Source organism: Indicator indicator, chromosome 20 (genome assembly GCF_027791375.1).
Source record: "Indicator indicator isolate 239-I01 chromosome 20, UM_Iind_1.1, whole genome shotgun sequence".
Taxonomy (NCBI): Eukaryota; Metazoa; Chordata; class Aves; order Piciformes; family Indicatoridae; genus Indicator; species Indicator indicator.
The window spans coordinates 17669919-17691925 of record NC_072029.1 but is presented as its reverse complement, the minus strand read 5'-3'; the positions used below and the strand labels follow the sequence as shown (position 1 = coordinate 17691925).

Genomic DNA, 22007 nt, shown 5'->3' with positions numbered 1-22007 from the left:
AGAAATGAAAGTGGGGTGTCTTTAGAACACCTAGGGCACGGTGCAGGAAGTAGTCATATGTATCTAAAACCAACCAACCAAACAAACAAACTCTCTTTAACTGCTGCAAAGCATGTTCACTCTGTTAGGATGCACAGCATCACTGGACTGACCCTGCTACAATATTTATCTAGTGTTCTTATTTGCATATTACCATGATTCTAATGTTAACCCTTCCTTTGCAATTAAATGGGCTGATTCATTCACAATGGTCTATTTGCTGTTGGGTTTCTTCTCCAAATCTCTTTATGTGGCAGAAATGTTTGAGTAACCTGTGAGAAATCATTGTAGGAACTTTATGAATGGAATGTACTAAAAATACCTTGTGTGCAGTTCTGAATTATATTGTGACCACAACGATTAAGATGGCCAAAACAGTTTCATATCAAGCATGAGCAGATCAGGATATTATGTTGTGGAAAAACAAGGAGCAAAAGGAGGAAGCAAAAGTCTGCACTGGATTATCATCTGTTCTCTGTACACCTCACACAACACGAACCACTCAGGGACTTCCCATCTCACTGGCTGAGACTAGGAGAGACTTTAGTTTAAGTCATATAGATTTTTTTTTCTCTATATTACAGATCTATTAGTCACTTCAATTAAATGTATACTTTCCATCCATACTGAGTCATTAGAAGTCTCATCTACCTTAGGGGTTCAGTGGGCTTCTATAGTACTACTCTTGGAACCAGTACAGTATGGTCAAGTAAATAAGTAACCATTTGGGTTCCTCACTGCCTTCACGTTGATTTCTGGCGATAATGAAGTGTCAGATCACCACCACTCTTCCAAATGAAGTGCTTTACAGTTCGAAGGTCCATATTTGGATCCAAAACCTGAAGAGGGAAAAAATTCATTTTTTTTATTCCACTAATCTGCTAGACTGACAGAAATCTACAGAGGTAGAGCCCTCTGGTTTGCGTGGATGGATAAACTGGCAGCAAAGATGAGCCATGAAAAGGCTCAGATTTTTCAACTAGCAAGTAAACCTGAGGTAATACTGAAAGATTTTAGCAATATAACATTGAGCTTCACATTACTAGCACCCCCTTCAATATTTAATCTTCATGCACTTACTACACTTACTAGACAATTCACAATTTTGGACACATTTTAAACTCTGCTAGAAACATACAATTCAAAACACTCCAAAAATGCTAGAAATAAGAGCTCTATGGGGTTGTGTTAAGCCTGTTTGTTGAGTATGAGTAAATAATTCTATAAAGGCTTCTAGTCAGTCCAAATTCAACAGCCATAGTACGTAATAGTACTGTGTAGTACTACACAGTACATAGTACTGTGATCCAGCTCCCTGCTGCTCTCTGAACTTGTGTCAGCAGTAAGTTAACATGATGTCAAAACATTTACTTACTTTTAAAGTTAACAGATAATTGATAGCAAAGGTAGAGAACAGTGTCAAGCTCAGCATTCAGAAATTCACAATTGATTCACTGCTACACATGGGTTTTGTTTGCAGTCTAAACCTGCAGAGTAACTTACCTGGTCCTGGCACAGAAGTTCAATCTTCTCCTCTGCTAGCACAGCAATGTCCTCCTCTTTTTCTTGTTCTCCTGCTTTTTCATTATTGGAAGAGCTAGTTGTCTGAGACTCATTATCCAAGTTAATGATCTTCTCATACACGTGTTCCATCACTTTTCTCACCTGCAGCATGTCACTTGCTGACAATCGATCTCTATATAAAGGTAAGCAAAGTTTGGCAGGAAAAAAAACTTGAGAAACTATTTATCTTCACATTATCTTCATCTGTAGCAAAGTACACAAATAACCTTTTAATAGAAGTTTAATAGTAAATTATCAGGATCACCCAGAACAACATGATAACAGCTATTTCTCCAAAGAGTCACACAGCAGGGACCCAGGAAAGTGGCAGGATATTCAGAAGACTGAATGAAAAATAAGACTTTAGATGAAGAGTACTGTACACAACCCTCATTCTTTCAACAGAAAAGGGATTCTTAAGAGGACAGAGGATATAGAGCAATAAAAGAAGTAAGTCAGAATATGCTTTTCACTCTGCTACATTAACAGAATTCTAAAGTGAAAACCAGCAGCAGTTTTCCCACAAAGTACAAAAAAAGCCTGTGAAGCTCCTCCTTCACAAATTGTCTCTGATATGAAGAATTCAGTAAGACTTAAAGAGGAACCAGACATTTGTGGGAAAGACCAAATACTGTTGTATATAAATGGGAGGCATAGTGTCTGTGACCCTGACTTTCTGTCTGAGGACCTGCGTTGATTTCTAACCTCTGTAGCTCCCAGTTACAGATAATGTAGCAGGCAGACAGAAAAATTTCCTTTCAGTAGTTAGTTCTTGGACATCTGTTAGCATAAACTTAAGCAACTGCCTATTATATTCTGGTATAATTCAATGCTTCTGAGTGATGCTGCTTAAATGATTCAAACTTTGCAAATTCAACATGCACAAAACGATTCTCTGGAAGACTTGTGGGGTTGGGTTTTTTTTGAGCTTGCAATTCTCTACCTGCAGGTCTGAGAGTCAAATATGCATTACTTACTTTTTTAGAGTTTTTGCCCCTGATGATGAATGAGGTTGGAGGTAGAAGGGAATCTTATTGAATTTGGGCATATTTTTCTAGGAGGAAAAAAATTTGCAAAGCGTTAATTTAGGATAAACTCTCATCAGCTCCTGCTTCCACCAGCTGGTATGTGAAGTACATTCAGCTTCTAATTATCAAAACCCAAGAGAGATTCTTAATCAACATCACCACCACAGCCAACTTTCAAATTACTCATACTGCTGAAATGCTTCAATGTAGATGATGCACAGATCAGCCAGCTTGTGGATATAAATTATCATGTATTACAAAGGAAATTAGATAGTATCAGAAGATTGCAGAGTATTCTCTGTTCCTGAGCTCCACGTTGAAAAAGGATACCAAGGATGCAGAGTGCTTTGGATTCCTTTTCTAAAGGAAAATTAAGATGCCTTAAATGGACACACCAAAAAATAACGAATCTCGAACTGTCTTATATATAGACCTTGTGAGCACTTCTTTTAAATACAAACAGAGCAAAATTTTAAAATGCAATTTCAGATGCTGTACAGTTTAAAAACATTGTAGTTCACCTTAAAAAACCCAACAAAATATGAAAACCTACACAGGTGATACTTACATCCACAGTGATGTCAATGACCCATTGTGGCACAGTTTCATTAAGAAGCATAGACTCAGTTTCACCACCTGAATCCCGACATAATAACCTAAGACACAGAGAAATAACCTCTGTGAATGAAAACAGTTATTGTAATGAGCATTAAAAAGCTTTCAGGAGATGACCTGCCCTTTTAATTGGCAGAGAGCTTGAGCTTGGTTAGCTGGCTCTTCACATCATGAGACTTACTGAGGAAGTGATCAAGTATTTTTTGGTTGAAGACTAGAAAAAGTAGCTGCAGGAAGAAGATAAATCTCTGGAGCAGAAAGAGGAAGAAGTATCTCAAGATACTATGGCACAGAGAAATTAGAACAACTTTGCTTGTGCACTGTGTTTGTGTTGTGCTGAAGGACAAAACTGTCAGGAGAAGTGGAATAGCACCTGGCATGAAGCAGCTCTTTTCTGCTTGGGAAAAATAAGCTTTGCATGTGAAGCACCTGCTAACCCCTCACCAGATGGAAACACAAAACCAATGTTAAGAAGTGGCACATAGAATACTGATACAAAACCACACAGAATTTTATACATTCCCATTAACTATTTTGTCACAGATGCTTGCAAGCTACCTTTTAGGTCCAATAAGCATGGCTTGTGTCCTCCAGTGACATCTTTCCTGCGTTTTTTTGAGAACAAGCTTAAGATCCACCAGTACAGTATGGATGCCAATATTAAGCTCCAGATACAATGATACATTGATAAATATTGCAGAAAAAGCATCAAAGCTGGAAAAGGTTACCTTGTTTTACTGACCAATTCATGAACTGAAAGTTACATAGTTTTTTGGAGCTATTCAGCCTGGGAAACAAACCTAACAAATCTGACATCTTCCACCCCTCAAATTTAAAATCCACTTTGTCAGTAAATATCAAATGCTTCAAAGTATTCAAAAGCCTGGCATTTGATTTGCAGCACTACTAAACTGTCTCTGGTGTACCATATATCACAGTTAGGCTTTTCAATGAAGAATCAAAAGAAATAGAGGGGTAACCAGGATATACACATTACCACACGGAACCCATGTTCTAACTTTCTAGAGCTTAGCACCTTCTAATGGGTCACCAGCTATAATTTTGGGAGCAGAAACCAACTCTCTAGTGAAGATCTCCTGTCCGAGTCTTTAATGTTCAAAAACCAGCACACCAGACGTGCAAGAGAAGTTCTACAAGAATCTGAAGCAGCAAAATTTCATTCTAAACTGAAGTGCAGTTAATCAGTTTGCAGGAAGAGGATGCCCCCAAAAGATCTCAAAGCTACAACATACAGCAAAAAATATTCCACACCTTTTGGTGTTCAAACTCACCTACAGTTGGACAATGCAAAATTTTCACTAACAGCTGCTTATTTTGCCTGTTAAGGGCATGTCTTGAATGTTCAGTACAGAATGGAGGCAGGTATCACGTTCTAAAACCACTTCTGCCTGCATAAAGGAAGGGAGTGTTTACAGTCACTGAATTCAGGCCCTTGCGTTTTTATACCTGAACAAAGTGCGTCCTCCAGCCTCCCCAAAAATGACTGGTGTATGTGGTGGCACTTGGAAGTATCCATTTCCCTTCTGGACTCTGTTCTCCTGCTCACCATTCACTGTTGAAAAAAAAAAAAATGAGACTGCACTAGGCCTTAAACTGGGCATATACAGACCAGAAAGTGTCTTTTCCACCTGCAGCTGATGTATTTCATGTTGATAAAATCATAAGATTCATAAAACCCCCAATTTCCAATACACAGCAAGTATATAAAAAGGAATATTGTGAGACTAACTACAATCAATACAGGTTTTTGGAGGGCCTGTTTAAAAAGCCTTTGAGAAAAAGGAAATCGAGCTCATGTGCCAGAACCTGATTACCAGTTTTCTCCAGCTTCTTGTTACTTTTAAACAGGGAAACTGATTATGTTGTGAATAGTCTAAATATTCCACTAATCCACAACACTTCACAGACATAAGTAATGCACCATGAGTGTTAGAACAGTAACACAAACCTGAGATGAATAAACCTCTTACTTACTGTCTGGCTCGCATGTTGCAGAGTGCCAATACACAGAAGTGAGAATCAGCAGTGCTATCCAGGAAAATCTGCCAAGTGCTGCAACCCTCCATGGAATCATTTTTGAAAGAAGAAATTAACTAACTCTTGGCACGGTCTTTGTCACAAAATAGCATGGCACTGCTGAACTTATAGCTTGCTTAATTAGATTATTTGTAGAAGGAAATTTCTTCATTGCCACAGACAAGACTCTCATTTGGGTTGAACTAATTTCAAAGTAATCCACAACCTTAGGAGTTACACAGTCTCTTTTCTTTAACCAAATTCAGCCACTCTTACATTTTTCATAGCTGTGCTTTTTATCTCACGCCTGATTAGACTTAGCATTATTACCTGGAAACAGCACTCTAAGTTGGTTTTATACAGACCTACCCCACTGAATACTTTGTTTTCCAATAAATCTGTCCTTTATTTTATGCTGTTCATAATATCTAGAAACAAATTGGAATTATATCAAGAGCATATTGGCAAATGCTGAATAACTGAACTATTGCTCTTAGCTGTCATTATCTAGGCTGTTTATTTTCCAAGTCAAGCCTTAGTTTTGTCAGTAATTGTTGTCCATTAAGGCATCATGTTTCTGTAACTTCAGAATCATCTATTCATCTCTTTTTTTACAAACTGGTGTTTTTAAGCTTTTTGCTGATATTTTCAGAAGAAAGCTACTCAGCAGATTTTGGTGTAAAGTAAATTTAAAAGCATTTTAAAGACATCAGTCTATAATAAATACAATGATAGGTAAAAGACAGACAAGTTGTATCTGTTAACAAAAAAAAATAATAACATAAACAAACAGAATGTAAGAACAAGTCCTAAAAAAGGAAAATATTTAAGTACTAACCATGATTTATTTCATTTTCTTCTTCATCCATTGGGTTGATATGTGTTCTAGGCCAATACTCCAGAAGTGCTTGTAGCAGAAGCCCTCCAAGGTTTACTGTCAAGACACAGTGAGGTAGAACTTCAGTTAGACAAAAACTTCTGGCATGACAATATTCTGCTTTTCACCCACAGCTGAACACTGTCCCAAAAGCCTGAATCTCTCTATTCCCCAAATGAACTACTTCTGGGCACCTGCTTTTCACCCTCTCAGAACTATATGTCACTATCTTTCAGAAAAAGTTGATTTGAGAATCACTGCTGCTGGATCACTCACTTGCAATCACATTCTCAGAATTAGGTAACAGTTTCAAGATTAGGAATATTACTTTAAAAAAAATATATATATTTAAGAATATTACTTTGGTTCAAACCCAAGTTAAATAGAAAACGTGAACACGGCTGAAATGTTTCAGAGAAAAATCCAAACATTCTTACTGCAGAATGCACTGCAGAGTTTAGTCTCAAGAAAATAAGCCTTAAAATTCAACCAGCTATTGATGTACACAGACTGGAATACTTTGAAACATAAACACTGGAATTATTTTAATTTTATGTCTCAATATAACACTAATATTAGTTAAAACTTACATTTTGGATCAGAACCATCTGGGCTGCTAAATCCAGCATCCTTTGCTGACACCCAGGCTGCAAAGCAGTCACTTTCATCCAAAGTAATTGTCAACATCTGTTGGAAAAAGAGCACCAGGGAAGAGGAATGCAATAGCTGTTTTGCATTAAACTAAGTCTATAAATTAATTTTTGTTCGTACTTAGCTGGGAAGACAAAGCAAGGGATTTCCAAATGCATGATAGAACACTTTGTTTACCAAACTGTATCAATTAATAATTGGTACTGGTGGATTTAAACTGAACATAAACAGAAAAAAAAAAGGAAGAAAAACACTAAAAATTGTTATTGAGATTATTAGTAACTGATGTAAGATTTGGTATTTTACTTCAAAATAAATCTCAAAGGCTGTAACATACTAAAACCTTTGTGAATAAACAGTACATGAAAATACAGGAACATGGTATTGGAACAATAGATTAAGGAGTTGTATCTCACCCCAGTTTTCAAATCCACTGAGAACCAGTTTGGTACATACACCATTTTAAATCTCTTCTTAATTTCTTCTTCAAAATCTACTTTCCCAAGGTCTTCAACTTTACATGCCTGTACACCAACAGAAATAAACAAGTTTTTACGTCCTGATTATTAAGTCATGTTAAAACCTCAACTCTTTTACTTCACTTTCATATACACTTGGAATGATTTCTCCATGAGTACTGCAGTCCAGAAATGAAAAAGTTAAAGGTTCACATTTTTCTCAAAAAAATGGAACAGTAGTTTATGTGGCAAGTAATTTATTTATTATTTATTTCTGATGTACTGGCATCAAGCTGGTGGAGAGGTATGGAAGTATTATTTCATACCAATAAAAAGCAATTTTCCCTACCGCTGAGCAAATAACTGTCTTCTAGCATCCTTTGTCCTTCTTCTCCCCCCCAGTATCAGTATTGCAGCACAATTTGAGGTAAATGAAGACGTCAATACTTCACTGAATTTAGGTGAAACAAGAGATCAGCCTCACACCAGGGCAAAGATGCAGAACAGCTCAGAAATGCCCCCTCCTCTTTCAAAAATCAATCCTTGCATTACATTTTGAGACAGAAATTTGACTTATTTTCTACTGTAGGCATTTCACAGACTAAAAAAAAAAAATAAGGTAGTAAAAAGTGCAAAATAATTGATCATCCAACAGTAGATGCTTAATCCAAAATTTCATACTTACCTTCAAGACATCCCAGTATGCCACGTTATTATTTGTGTCTTTGGTTAATATGTGTCTCTTGTCATTAAGAATGTGGCACTGAATAATACTAGCACCCCCTGGCAAACAAACAAGAATTAAGGTGACGATTTTTTTTTCTTCTAATATTACATTAAACTCTAGAATACCATATGTGATTGTTCTCTCGTTTCACTACTTTATGCAAGAATCTTTAAACACTATTCTAACACTAGACAGGTGATAAGCACATTGTCTTTGTTTAGGTGGAAATCACATTATCAAGTATCTAAAAATTTGAGCTAGTTTTCAACATCCACCATTTCTGCTAACAGATTTTCTAAGGTGCTCTGGAAAACAGCTGTTTACCTTTTATAACTTGGTCAGGCTGTGTACACAGGGGTGGTATAGGATTGGTACAATCATTATCATAATCTCCAGATGCTCTAAAGTTATGAATTCCCTTCAAAGTCTAAAGAAAGAAACAAAATGACTCATTCGTAATAATCTAAAACCTTTGCTTTTATCTATGAGAAACAACTGCCAGTTCATGCTGCTACTTAGATGTGAACAGTCCAGATCTGACTGAGATAATTTATTTCTAAGAGCAGCATAAACAGGCAAAGAAAGCAAAGCACTTCAAAGCTTAATGCTTCTTGATCAATTTCAATATTAGTATTTTATGACTTTTTTTTAAAAGAAAGCTTACAGATCATAGCAAGGCACAGTCACATTGCATGCAACGGTTCAACAGTTCCCAACCCAAGACTGCAAATTCCATGACTACTTAATTGAACTCAGAGTGCAAAACAGATCACTTACCCATTTATTCACAGAGGATTTAGTTGTTGCGACCCAAATTGCTGGAGGAGGATCAGCTGATCTATCAAGTTCCATCTAAACAATGAAACCACAGACACTTTCAGCCATGCTTAACTTAATTTTCCATTATTCAATTAATATTTGCTCTGTGTAGACCTGCTTTCACACTTGGATTTATCTCAGAAACACCACAATTTTCGCTTTGGTAGAGAAAGACAAAAATTTGAATACAAAAATAACTAAGCTGCAGTTTTTGAAACTCCAGAGAAACTGTTTCAAATATTAAACAAATTCTGGACATGGGCAGTAGATGTAATACTCAGTATTTAAAGTGGCTTTTTAGCAAGATGCAATTTACACTAATGGACAGTTTGGTAAGTTCAACATTTTCTGAATTGCTTTGCATTCAGATACTTCACATGGTTAAAGAAAGAACATATGAAGTTCTGTACTAAGCAAAAAGCAGAACTTTATACACTTGGCTCTGCTGTTATATTTCCTAGACAGTAACAAACCACTGTCACTATTGGAGACCCCTTCTGATCTTTGTTCAGCTTACAGTAGCTTTTTTCCATTTTGAACTGCAATTGCTCAGATTCTAAATGTTACATTAATATACCCAGGATTTTATCTGAAAATGCTAAGGAAGGAAAGCCAGATTTGCTTACACACTGGTATACGTTTCAATCACACACTCCTTATACACCTAAGCCATGTCATCTAGAGTCACAGATGGCAAAAAAGATGATCCAGAAAACAGCCTCTGCAAAAGACTCAGACTTGTGCATGCAATTTTCTCCAGTTAACAAAACATCATGTTCAGGGTTTCAAAACAAACAAAACAAATTTTCATTCCACTAACATGCAACATATTCTAACACAGTCATGTGCTAGGAAACATCCACTTTTGTCTACAGCCGCAGTGATGCCAGCTTACTGGAGTCCAGTAAAACTATTGATGTCTGATGCATATTTCATTTTTTACATTGGAATTTACATATTTTAAGTAGCTGCCAGGCATTTACCTTCTTCAGACAATTCAGTTCCAGATGCAGTTTAAGGGATGTGGTATAGTAAACATTTATTACCCAACACATATTGCTCTATCTGCTTGCAGCTCAGGCTGCTACCTCATCAGCCAACATGCAATACTATTACAGTTGTACATTATGATGGTGCCTGAGCACTGGCACAAGTTGTCCAGAGAAGCTGCAAAGTCCCCATTTATGGAGACAGACAAAAGCCATCTGGATAATGGTCCCAGGCAATCAGCTTTCAGTGCCTTTCTTGAGCAGGGGGAGTGGACCAGATGACCTCCAGAGTCACTTCCAACCTCAACCACTCTGTGATTGTCTGAATTAAATTCAATTTACCTTAAGGACTGGTGCCTTTTCTTCACAGATAAGCACACGGATATCAGGATTTCGTAAATCTGTACAATAAATCTTCCTGTCTCTTCCCCCTGAATAAACGTGAGTGAAGGCTTCATTGACCTGCAGAGCCCAAACACCTTCATCGTGGACACGATATGTGGCTATGCATCTCTGCTGCCCAAGGGACCACAGGCGGATGGTCCCATCAGAGCTGCCTGAAAGACACTGAGCAACAACCATCACACTTAAAGCAGGTACGCAAGTCTGAAAACATGTTTGTGTTTTTCCATAAAGAGCTTTAACAATTCTTGTGGTTCTATTTTGTCTTCCATTAAGATGGTGCTAAACAAAGACTGGCAGTCAACAATTCCTACCACAATTTTCAGCCAGTTTTAAGTAACCAGCCCCCTCCATAACTAGGTGGACCTGTAACAAACCAGAACCTTCACCCAGCACTCTCCCTCCTTTGAAGACTAAGTATCTGTAAAATACTTGTTCAGCTACCTTCTGTAATCCATGGCATAAAATAACTATACTGAAATAGATTAATGACATTTGTAAAAAGCCTTTGTCTCAAGTTACAGCACATACCTGGGTGCCATCTCTGTTCAACAACAAAGCTTTTACATTGTCCGTGTGCCCTTTGAGTTTCATTAGTTTTGCACAAGTTCTTGGATCCCACACCCTTAGAACCTATGTAAATAGACATTGGATAACTGGCATTAACATCATTCTTCCCAGCAATGCATTTTCTCTGCAGAAAATTAAGTCTTTCTGAATAGACTGACACTAATTCCAAACACACAGACATCCATCCCCAGAATGATACTTTATGAGAACAAGATAGACATAACTGGATCTTATGCACTTCAAATAATCAAATGTGATTTTCTTCTCATGATTTTAATTTCATTCGCTCTGCCTTTTTCTGTCTTATGCCTGGAATTCTCTCAGATGCTTCACTGATGTATCTGTATCCTATTTTCATTTTTAAATTGACCTAGAAATAAAATTCTCCCAAGGTCAGACCAGGTAAAAAAAAACCAACCAAACAAACAACAAAAACCCCCACAAAACAAAACAAAAGAAAGAAACAAACAAATAAACCCCACAAAAACTCCACTAAACAAACAAAAACCCCCACAAAATAAATAATAACAAAAAAACTTGCAGGAGACTTCTGGGTATTTCCCTTTACTTTACAAAAAAAGAGCGTGGGCTGTCTCTTGGGAACACTTGAACTTCATCAGCTCACTTCATTTCCCAACTCCTGCAGCGATCTTATAAATTCCTAGCAGCACTTCTTCCTTACTCAAGGCAACTGCTTCAGTTTTTATAACCATTTGAATAACGTGCCCCCCAAAATCAGAGCTCTTATGGTGAAATGTAATCATCTCTGATAGCGAGAAGGTTACACAAGATGATCTGATTGTCTCTTCTGTGAATTAACACTACATGGATATATAAACAACTTCAGACTGAGGCAGGTATTTGTATCCTACACTTACACATTCCCCTAAAGGGTCTACCCTCACTATTAAAAACACAAAAGCTGCTGCAGACATGATATTGAAAATCAAAAAGTTGTCTCTATACTGAACTGTGAACTGAAGTGGAATGAGCCTTACCAGATTTTTGCTTACCTTTTCAGTGGACCCTGATACAATAACTGTTCCCATTTGATTCATTGCAAGGCTGTAGATAGAGTCTTTGTTCCCACTCAGGGAAGAAGCTATTTCAAAATAAAATGTACATTTTCAACTTTAATACTGTACATTGAAAAACATATTTATTCGTTCAAAAATGCTATTTTAGGGTATTTTAATGCCCTTTGGTCCATGAAAATAGTGCTACTCCACTCCATATATATATTTGCTTTGAAAAAAAAGACATTGTAGACAGCATAGTACTAGGGTTACACCATCCCAATTCTTAACCTACTGCTGCATAAAAACAAAGTAACACCTCAGAGTTATGGTCATTACAATCCTGGTGTCCTTTTGACACCACAATTCAGTTGCAGGAGCATCAACATACTCCTGCTCTTCACAACTGCTTTATTAGAGAATTGATACTTCTGTGTGGTCTTGTAATACACAGCATTTGGATTTAAGTGCAGAGACTTTTCTTCCTAGCAGTGAAATTCCACATGATATATTAAAGGCTCTTCTCTTAGTTCAGCAGAGATGCATTACCGAAGTTACACTGCAGTGCTGAAATGTGTTACTTGAAGACAGATGCTATCTCTGTGTTTGTGAAAACCATATGGCAACTCTTTCCCATCACATCTAGCATCAGAGCTGTGGAATTCAGTACCATCTAATCCACTTTTGGACAAGCTAAAGTATCAATCCTTCAACCAGGAAAAGCACACAGGCAGCAAACGAAAATCATCTGTTCAGAGAGCACCACTGAAGTATTTCATCAAGCCTCAAACCCATACAAATCAGTATGCCAAAAAGGCTGAAAATAGCAGCAACTCTTGCCAGCAAAGATGTGAAACTTTGTATAATGATTTATGTATATTATGGAAATAAGTTTCTAACACAGTATTTCATAACATAAATAATGTCATGTATGTTTTATCACAGCAAAAGAATAATGCAGCTTTACTTAAGGGTCCTCTTAACCACTAGCTGTGGCTATCCAAATGTAAACTTTCAAATTGAATCTGTTATTTGTAGCCAAAATAAAGTGATAGTCTTCCATTATCCCCAGATAATAGTTGAAGGCAAAAAAGCTGAACTGAAAGCTCTTGAAGGTTTGCACACTGTTCAACAACCATAATGATTTATGAAAGGATAATGTACAGAGTTACCGCAAGGAATGGAAGAGAGAATCTTAAGAGTACAGGAGCAAAACTCATGCCAGAAGTAAAGCTCTTCTGGAAGGGACTACCTTTCAAAAGTCAAATCTCTCCACTTAATTTAAATTATGGCTATGTTGATTGAGAGACTCTTTAAAAATAGGCTTCCTTTTAAAGTCTGGCTTGTGACACTGCTTCCCTTGTAATCAGATAGGAAATTAATGCACAAGAACAATCTTATTTGCACTCTGAAAAAAAAATCAATACTGTTTGAAAGGACTGAGGAAAACTAGCATACATCTGAGACTCTGATACAGGGATCAAACATGAAGTATTAAATGAAAGAGATCAGTCACTTAAAACACTATTTTTCCAACCTGCCTACAAGCAGTAAATTATAGTGTGGCCAAAATGGATCTCATTCTGAAAAATATATTGCTAAATAGCCAATACAAACCAGGATGTTCATGGAGCAATCAAACCTAACTGAACTTGAAGACTGGTATCATACTTCCCAGAAGAGAAACTGAACTAGCTCTACCCTCATAATTCTAAGAAAGCCATGCAGGAACTGTTCTGTGGGAAAGTATCCCATAAGTTACTAGAATGTTTTTTACTGGGATAGATAAGCAGAACAGACCACTTCTTAAAAGGTGCTGATAGCATTAAGGATTAGCTGTGATAATCTATGGACAGTTACCCCCTGCATTCTAATATCTAAGTAGTGAGTTACGTCTCACTAGTGTGCTATCACTTACATCTAATCAGTGCTTACTACTTCACACTTTTTTTAATTCAAATTCATCTAGTAACTTACTTCTTCTGACAGATTAAGAGTTGATAAATGCTTGATAATGATAAAATTGATAAATCCAATTCTACTTTAGAAGCTGTGCTGCACCTTTTGCAGCACCTGTATAAACAAAACAACCCTCAAAACCCAACAAAAATGCACTGAAAAATAACCTGAGGGAAAATTTCTAAGAGAGTTTAGTTGAGGAGCAAAAAGCTTCTGAAACCCAAGTTCTATCAAGTTTCAGAGAATAGCAGCACACTGTATTTCAGGAGTAAATGTTCAAAGAGACCTGTTCTCTAGTCGAAATGCTGTGACTGTTGGCTGCTCCAGATTTCCAGCTATTATATAACACAACAAATGGACTGAGTACATACTAACATCACCTTAAAATTTCCTGTACACTTTTTATGTATAGTCAGACACAAGTATCTGTAGTTTTAAACTGATCTCACAGATGATGCAACTCAATCAAATACATTGCGTTTGCCTTCCCTCCCTAGGTACCTACTTGTTACGGTGTTATTTGAGGCAGTCAGTGCTGTTAAAGTATTTACATCCCAGAGGAATATCTGTCTGTCCAGCCCGGCAGATGCTACCAGTTCCTTATCTTTTGCGTACGCCAAGGCTTTCACATAATCCTACAACAAAGCAAATTTAACAACCTGGATCAACATTGTCTATTGGAAATCCACACCTTCATATTGTAAAGATTGGCAGTGATAAGATACAGGATTTACTGGTAATGTTTTTCACCTTATGTGTCCTTAGTGTTGACATGCAAAATCCCTTATGTGCATTCCACACTTTCACAGTTGTATCTGAAGAAGCAGATATCACTACATTGGAAAGAATAAAGAGGAAACTTGAATGGCATGTGTGTTACTTTAAAGCACTTTGTACTACACTGATTTTCTTTTCAAAAAGATCAAAATGATTCAAAAAGAATCATTTAATTGCGCATTTACATTTTCATTAAAACTTTTCCTGATACCATTTGTCAAATTTACAGTACACATCACCAATTAATTTTACATGCTAAGAGCAGACAGAAAATAATTAAAGCAGCAGCTAAAACGTTTTTATGCACAATTTCTGAATGTTGTAGTTTAATTACTTACATGTTTTACCATTGCAGCAGAGCACAATATCATTTACCCAATCTGTGTGATGTTCCATAGATGCTATGTAGGGGTCTTGCTGCAAATTAAGGAAAAAAAGGGATTATAAGATCTCATGACAAATGGAAAAGATTGCGACTATCAGATCCTTTTGTGGTATTTTTCCTCATCTTTCCAATGGATCTAAAGTTGCCCAATGCAGTCTCACTTGAAGTCACTTTTCCAGAATGTTTTCATGAAAACCACACAGGTATGTAAGATATCACAGAGCAAGCAGCACCAGAATGATCTGATCATTCATCTATCATAGTAATTGGCAGCTGTTAAGAAATAGAATCAGAAACGCACCTGTAGGCAGCTTACTAGTTTCATAACTTGAAAAGAAAGTAGGTTTAGACATAGGAATCCTCTCATAACTCACCTTGTGCTGATTGACACTCCATATCCTTATAATAGAGTCTCGCCCTGCTGTGAAGAGTCTATTTAATGCTGGATCCAGCTGAAGTGCATTCACCCCATTTCGGTTATACTTCTCCACTTCATCTCTAATCACATAGGAGACCTAAAATACATTTTAAAAAATCCAGTTATGGCATTAAGATATTGACTTGGCCATAAAATTCTAACATTTCACATTTTTAAGGTTCTTGGGTAGAAAATATTAGGAGCTTTACAAGCATTAAGTAAAGTCTGTCAGTCTGAGAGCTACCAAAACCACCTCAGTCTTTTCCACCTCCTGCTGAAAATGGGGAAGAACCATAGAGAAGAGATTAGCAGAGAGAGAACTGGAGCCCAAAGGATTTTTTAATCATTACAACTCAAGTTTAGACGCAGAGAACCCTTAATTCAATTCCTTGCTCTGCACAAATATTCTGGGTGATCTTAGGACAATAGAATTTGTGCTACAATTCTTAAGCAGTTTTCATGGTTTCTGTAGCTGGGATGACAGCACACAAGGGAGAGGATATGGTCACTAAGGATTACAAAGCATTGAAAAGCCAGAGATACAAATTCTAGCTATTTATTTCAGGAGTCACTGTTATTCTGAAGCCAGTTTTTAAACAACTACCTACTTTCTAATTTAATAAGAACAACAAATATTTACTGCTTTTCCAGTCAAATTATTCCTTTAGTTTCTTTCCTTCTGCATCTCACAGCACCCTGCATATAGGTTATTTCGTTGTTTTGTTCAGAAACACCAGAAAGATTTAAGGAGACATACTGCAAAAGCTATAACACAATTATAAGTCGCTGCAGCTCTTTCAGATCTACTCCATTCACACTGTGCTGCATCTCTCCTGACCACAGGGTTTATGCATTACTCTGAAGAAAGCCCTCCCACTTAGAGAAAAGGAAGGGAGGTTGCCAGCTATGTCTCTTTCCAGATTCTGTAAAACATAATCAGGACAACAAAGGAAAATTTTAGGCTTGGCATAATCCAATCTGCCCACAGCAGGAATCATTTGGATACATAAGTACCAGTGTTTTGAAAACATTTTCAAGCAGTAGTCTTGGGCTAGAAATCTGAAAGCAATTTTTCACTCCAATAACTGCATTATAGCAGTATAAAAAAACCGTTTTCCACAGCAGACCTCAGTTTTGCAAAAAAAAAAACCCCAACAAATTAAACAAAATGTTTGGTGGTCCTTATCTTTGAAGAGATGTTTTACGACGTCTCAGTCTTTATAGCAAAAGAACTGGCAAGACCATTTGAAGAATGGGGGGATGGGGCAACACCTCAGTGGAATTATTCCATCCCAGTGCAGAGCAGTAAGAGAACAGTAAGGTGATTTTAATCCAAACTAAAATGCATTCCTTAAAATTCTTTTATTTTTAGTACTAAAGGGAGAAAGTGAGAAGAAAATGACTTTGTAGTCATCAAGTTTATTTGACACCACATCAACATTTCCAATGAATACTGCTATTTGAGCAGTTAGGTAATGACGAGACAAATCCCTTTTTGTGAAGAGAATATTAATTGAAAATTATGACTATGCTACAAAAATGAATTCCCATTACAAGCCTAAAGACATTCTAGTAACTGTCAGCTGCTTACATTGAAAATAAATTTCTCGTCGTTCAAAACAAAAAGTGTTAAATAGTCCATCCCCTGCAAACCAGTCACTCAGAATGAAAGAAACATTCTGTATACTAAAAAACTAGAACAAGACATGCAGAATATGTGGACAAACTAAAAATAACCTCACTAGGCATTTGCTGTACACCATATGGAACCCTTTAGACAAAGAGGTGCAACACCAGAAGCATCCAGGCTTGTGTTCAAATACATTAATTATATAGTAACACAGAGGGACAAATTAAGGGTTCCATAAAATCTGTTAAAAGGGTGTTGAAATTACTCTCTTAACAGAGGGAACTTAGAGTGGATCAATAAAAGCAACAGCTTCAGAAGAGAATCAGTGCCAACTGCATGATGTTCAACAAGCCAAAGTCCAAGGTCCTGCATCTGGGTCGGCCCGGTCCCAGGCACAAATCCGGGCTGAGTGCAGAGCAGGTTGAGAATAGCTCTGAAGAAAGACTTGGATGTATTGATTGATGAGAAGCTCACCATGAGCCGGTAGTACACTCATACAGCCCAGCAGGCAAGTCCTATCCTGGGCTGCATCAAGAGCAGTGTGGCCAGAATGTCAAGAAGGGTGATTCTGCCCCTTTACTCTGCTCTTGTGAGACCCCACCTCGAATACTGCATCCAGTTCTGGTGTCCCCATCATAAGGACACAGAACTGTTGGAGTGAGTCCAGAGGAGGACCCCAAAGATGCAGGGTTCAAGAGCTGGAACACCTCTGGTATGAAGATAGGCTGAGGGAGCTGCAATCATTCAGCCTAGGAAAGAGAAGACTCTGGAGAGACCTTATAGCTGCCTTCCAATACCTGAAGGCATCCTACAGGAAGGCTGGAGAGGCTACTTTTCATAAGGGTGTCCATCAATGAATGGTTTTAAGCGGAGGGGACAGCAGGTTTAGACCGGATCTGAAGAAGAAGTTCTTCAGTATGAGGGTGGTGAGACTCTGGAACAGGTTGATCAGGGAAGTTGTGGATGTCTCCTCCCTGGGGGTATTTAAGGCTAGGTTGGATGAGGCTTTGAGCAGCCAAGTCTAGTTGAGAGGCATCCCTGCCCATGGCAGGGAGGTTGGAGTAAATGATCTCTAAGCTCCCTTCCAACCTAAGCCATTCTATGATTCCATGAACAGTAACTTGATTTAAAAGACCTGACACTCTTGTAAAAGCAGTGGATAATTCACTAAAGTTCATTAAGATGAACAAAGGAAGGTTGCTAACAATTCAGGTCTCTCCATTATATTCTTATTTTTGAGGAAAAAAAAAAAAAAGTGCTTTTTTTTTGGTGTGTTACTGAGTATTCAAATATTAGAACCATGAGTAAATACAGTAACTACACAAGTATGTGTATACACAAACACATCTAAGCAAGGTTAAAGCACATGGCTTTAGGCTGAGAAGAAACTGCTGTGATAGAACTCAACTCTGACCCACAGCATGCACATCTGCATCACTCCATTCTGCATGGAGAGGACTGCAAAGGTCACCAGGAAGTTAGGACTTCAGCACCAACTGGCATCCACTGCAAACAGGGCAGGCTGAGAGCACATTACTGTTGTGTTCAATGCTCCAATTTGGAGTCAGTTGCAAACCACAAAGATAATAATGACTGTGATAGAGATCAGAGTCATTTTATTGCCATGATGGTCTGGGAGGGGTAAGATTTGTGGGATATGACATATTTTAATAATGACCAAGGCCTTTTACTTTTATACTGCTGTAGCTTTTATAAACTCTTGTAATGAATAAGAATCTTTCACTGCAGCAGTACACAAACATTACAAAGTGGTGTACCCTCATTATAAAGAATTGATGGGATTCAATACCCTAAAAGGATAAGGACTGATTATTTTAATGACTATCTAAGATAAACTCACTGTCAACACTTAGCACACAAAGCAAATTTCTTACAAGATCTAGGATGTGTTTCCTTCATAGAACTCATTAGCCTTTTTGCATTACATGCATCATAACGTATTTTGTCTTAATAGATGGATAGAATGGTAAACAGTGAACAGCCAAGCTCTGACAGCATTCATTCCTTATTTGTAAGTAGAGAAAAATTTCAGAGACAAAATGTTATTGTCAGCAATTAAAAAAAAAGCTATTTCTCAAAATCACTGGAAGGATTAATAATGCACTATTAATGCATAAATGTGGCAAAGTCTGTGTGAAAAGATCTTCTCACTGCACACAAGACTTAAGGACAAAAAAGACTTCAAATTAATTCAATGATTTGGTAAGAAAGATGCTGATCCAGACATACGGCAACCTTCCCATTTCTGTCAATAAGGTTTGAGTGTCAGGGTGGATTTATTCTGGCCAGGCAGCAAGTTTGGGAGAGCAGTTACAATGCAGGTGCTCAGGGGCAGCTGCTTTAAGCCACCTGCTGAAAAATGGTTTCATTTTGACTGATTTCACAGCAATGTATCTGAAAGCTACTTCATATGGACAACTGCTTCTCATCACATAGCACTGTCTGACATAACCTCTGCATCCCCATTCCCTTCCCAAAACCAGACAACTTCACTACTGCAGCCTTCAGACATGCATAGCTAAGCTTAAGAAACACCAACAGACTGCCACTGGACATTTCAAATGCCTGATTTACATTTAAATAATTATGCTGCTTACATTTTTATGCATGGAATTTATTTTGAGGCCTAGAACATCTATTCTGATTAAACCTTTAGAAACGTACAATTATATGCAGAAATACCCTAAACTGATTATTTTGGATGGTTCTGAGTAAAGCAGGTATATCCAAGATAATAATAGCTCTACTTTCCATGAACTTCCATCAGCTCTCCTGCCATGGAAAAGAATCAAGCTTTTCCATGCCTGATAAGTAATTTTTTAAAAAGCTTCTTCCCCATACCTCATAGGTTTGGGAGAAATTCCTCCATCAAATTCTGTCTAAAGCTTGAGGTAGCAGCACCCTAAACTCCCAGCCACTAGGAAGCGAAATAAATCATTAGTGGTTTTAATTTTCCATCAGCAGCTGATGGATACAACAGTCACTTAAAATTCCATTACATGAAGAAAATCCTTTCTCTAACCAATTAGGTGAAGTAATAAGAGCTTAAGAAAATGCCTACCTTCTGTTCAAGGCTTTATAGTTATAATATAAACAAAGTTATTCTTTGCAGATCTAGACTTACGATGTACTTACTAGTTGAGACAGATCAGCATAATGAAAAAAAAAATCCACACATAGTTTACAATGAAAGTGGAGAACACAGCATAACCAGCACAAATCTACCTGTAAATACAAGCTCATGAGCTAAGTAATGCTTCAAAAAGGAATGTAGCAGTAAAAAAGGAAACAATGAACTCTTTGATGCATGTGGCTGTCAGGCAAATAATACTTTATAAAGAAACAGGACTACATCAAAGTAATACCAAGTTATCACAAAATCCCCCTCCTTAGGAGAACAACCTGCAAAAACTTGTTTATGGAACAGACAATGAAGTCAACAAAGGGATACAATAATTTGGATTCTTTTTATTTTAAAGAACATCAGAGGATTTTTTTTTTTTTTTTAGGACAAGGGAATTCTTTATACAGTATTGATTGCTTACTTTAACCACAACGCTATAAAGATGCACACTTTCCTCTGTGTGATAAAACATAAAAGGTCTGTTCAAACCAAAACCCCACCACTGTCTGGAAGGATTCTAATGCTATTTCAGTCTTAATCAATATTTCTTTGGATCACAGTGGACAGAGATGAAACTTGCACTTGCCACTAGAGGTAGGCAGCTTTGCACATTGATAAAGCATTAAATATTTTCCATAGTGAAAGCTGTAAGAATGTTGGTAGTACCATGGGCAAGAACAACAAAAAAAAAGGTGGTGACTGTAATGAAACCATCTTCATGACTTTTGCTGTTAAAAAAGTACTGATTCTGACACACATTTCAGTAATTCCAGTCGCTACCAAGACTACAATAGTGGCCCTATAATTACGTATGAGTACGAGGTCTGTGAGCTCAGAAAGTTTACAACCATCGGGCTGCCTAGGCTACAGTCATCCTTTAAGAAACGCCGACCGGAGATGGAAAGGGTACATGGCCGGTGTGGTGCAGTTCTGTCTCCTCCGGACCCGGGAACCTCACCCCGTTCAGCAGCAAGTAGCACTTCTCTCTAGGCCGGCCAGGCCGCGGTGCCAAGGGCAGCCACTCGCCCCCTCCAAGGACGTGAGCGAAGTTAGTAGAAGGGCACTGGGGGCACGTGGGGTGTCTCCCCTTCAACGCAGTGTTGCCAGGAAAAGGAAGGAGGCGACTGCGTTGCCATAGAAACCCCCAACCATTGCTCCCACCCAGCCGAGGGCAGCCGCTGCCGCAGCCCCTCAGGGTAGGACGAGAGCATTCCCGAGGGAAACCTTCACCTGTCCGGTGCCCTTCCGCCACTCCCCACCGCTTGCCCCCCACCACCGCCCCTGCCCGCTGACCCCACCCCCGCCACCGCCCCTCTCTCGGGCCGCGCTCCGCCTCACCACTGCGATCTGTCCTCTCCCAGGCCAGGCCGTGCCAGGGTTAGGTCCTGCCAGGGCAGCGCCCCTCGACAGCCCCCGCCGGGCCCCGCTTCGCCCTCACCTGCACTTTCCGCCGCCCCGCCGTGTTCTGCCGATGATGCGCCGCCATCTTGCATGTTGACACTCTGATGTCATTTCCGAGGAGGAGAGCCGGCCCGGAAGTCCTGTCCGCTCCTACTGCGAGCCCGCGCAGCGCGGGGGCAGTTACCGCTCGAGCGTTGCCAGGGGAACGGAGTCCTGCTCCGGGTCTCCCTGCGTGGGGCGTACGCCATGTTCTGCGCGAAGGAGTGCTCGTTCGTGCTTGCGAAGAGCTGGGGTCTTGTCTTTGTTTATGCTACTGCTTATGGGCCGACCTCTCTCCTTGTGGTGTCCCGGGGGGCATGTTTTCCCCAAGCAGGCTGGGCCGGCGGAGTAAGGTGGCTTGTCCTCTGTGGAGGGGTCTCCTCAGAGCAGAAGAATTCAGATAAGGCTGGCGCTAGGTGCTGCGGCTCAAAGCCTGAGGCTGAGTGTGGTGGGCAGCGCGTT

At 38.7% G+C, this 22007-nt stretch overlaps 1 protein-coding gene across 4 annotated transcripts; it reads right to left on the bottom strand.

Annotated features, from left to right (window-relative positions):
• Positions 1 to 633: 633 nt before the first annotated feature.
• On the bottom strand, positions 634 to 21591 carry WDR48 (WD repeat domain 48). Of its 4 annotated transcripts, none has more exons than XM_054389996.1 (19): positions 21544 to 21591; positions 15287 to 15427; positions 14866 to 14944; positions 14501 to 14583; positions 14256 to 14385; positions 11789 to 11877; positions 10737 to 10838; positions 10146 to 10370; positions 8773 to 8847; positions 8320 to 8422; positions 7954 to 8051; positions 7227 to 7334; positions 6750 to 6846; positions 6121 to 6216; positions 4713 to 4818; positions 3199 to 3286; positions 2580 to 2656; positions 1543 to 1735; positions 634 to 878 (listed from the first exon to the last, which is right to left on the bottom strand). In XM_054389996.1, the coding sequence occupies exons 1-19, from the start codon at positions 21589 to 21591 to the stop codon at positions 783 to 785; spliced, it is 2034 nt and encodes a 677-aa protein (XP_054245971.1). In that variant the 3' UTR covers positions 634 to 782. The 4 variants fall into 4 exon arrangements, with proteins under 4 accessions (XP_054245971.1, XP_054245972.1, XP_054245973.1 ...); XM_054389997.1 differs by having other exon boundaries at positions 14501 to 14558; positions 14868 to 14944; XM_054389998.1 differs by lacking the exon at positions 21544 to 21591 and having other exon boundaries at positions 14866 to 14940; positions 15287 to 15308.
• Between the last annotated feature and the right edge of the window lie 416 nt (positions 21592 to 22007).

Bases quoted from the DNA above. Each gene is read 5' to 3' on its own strand.
- WDR48 (XM_054389996.1), bottom strand. From the start codon at position 21,591: ATGGCGGCGCATCATCGGCAGAACACGGCGGGGCGGCGGAAAGTGCAG. The intron at 7,335-7,953 runs GTAAGTATGAAA...GTTGGTGTACAG, and splicing joins CATACTGGGATGTCTTGAAG to GCATGTAAAGTTGAAGACCT. The intron at 6,847-7,226 runs GTGAGATACAAC...TTTTTCCAACAG, and splicing joins CAGTGGATTTGAAAACTGGG to ATGTTGACAATTACTTTGGA.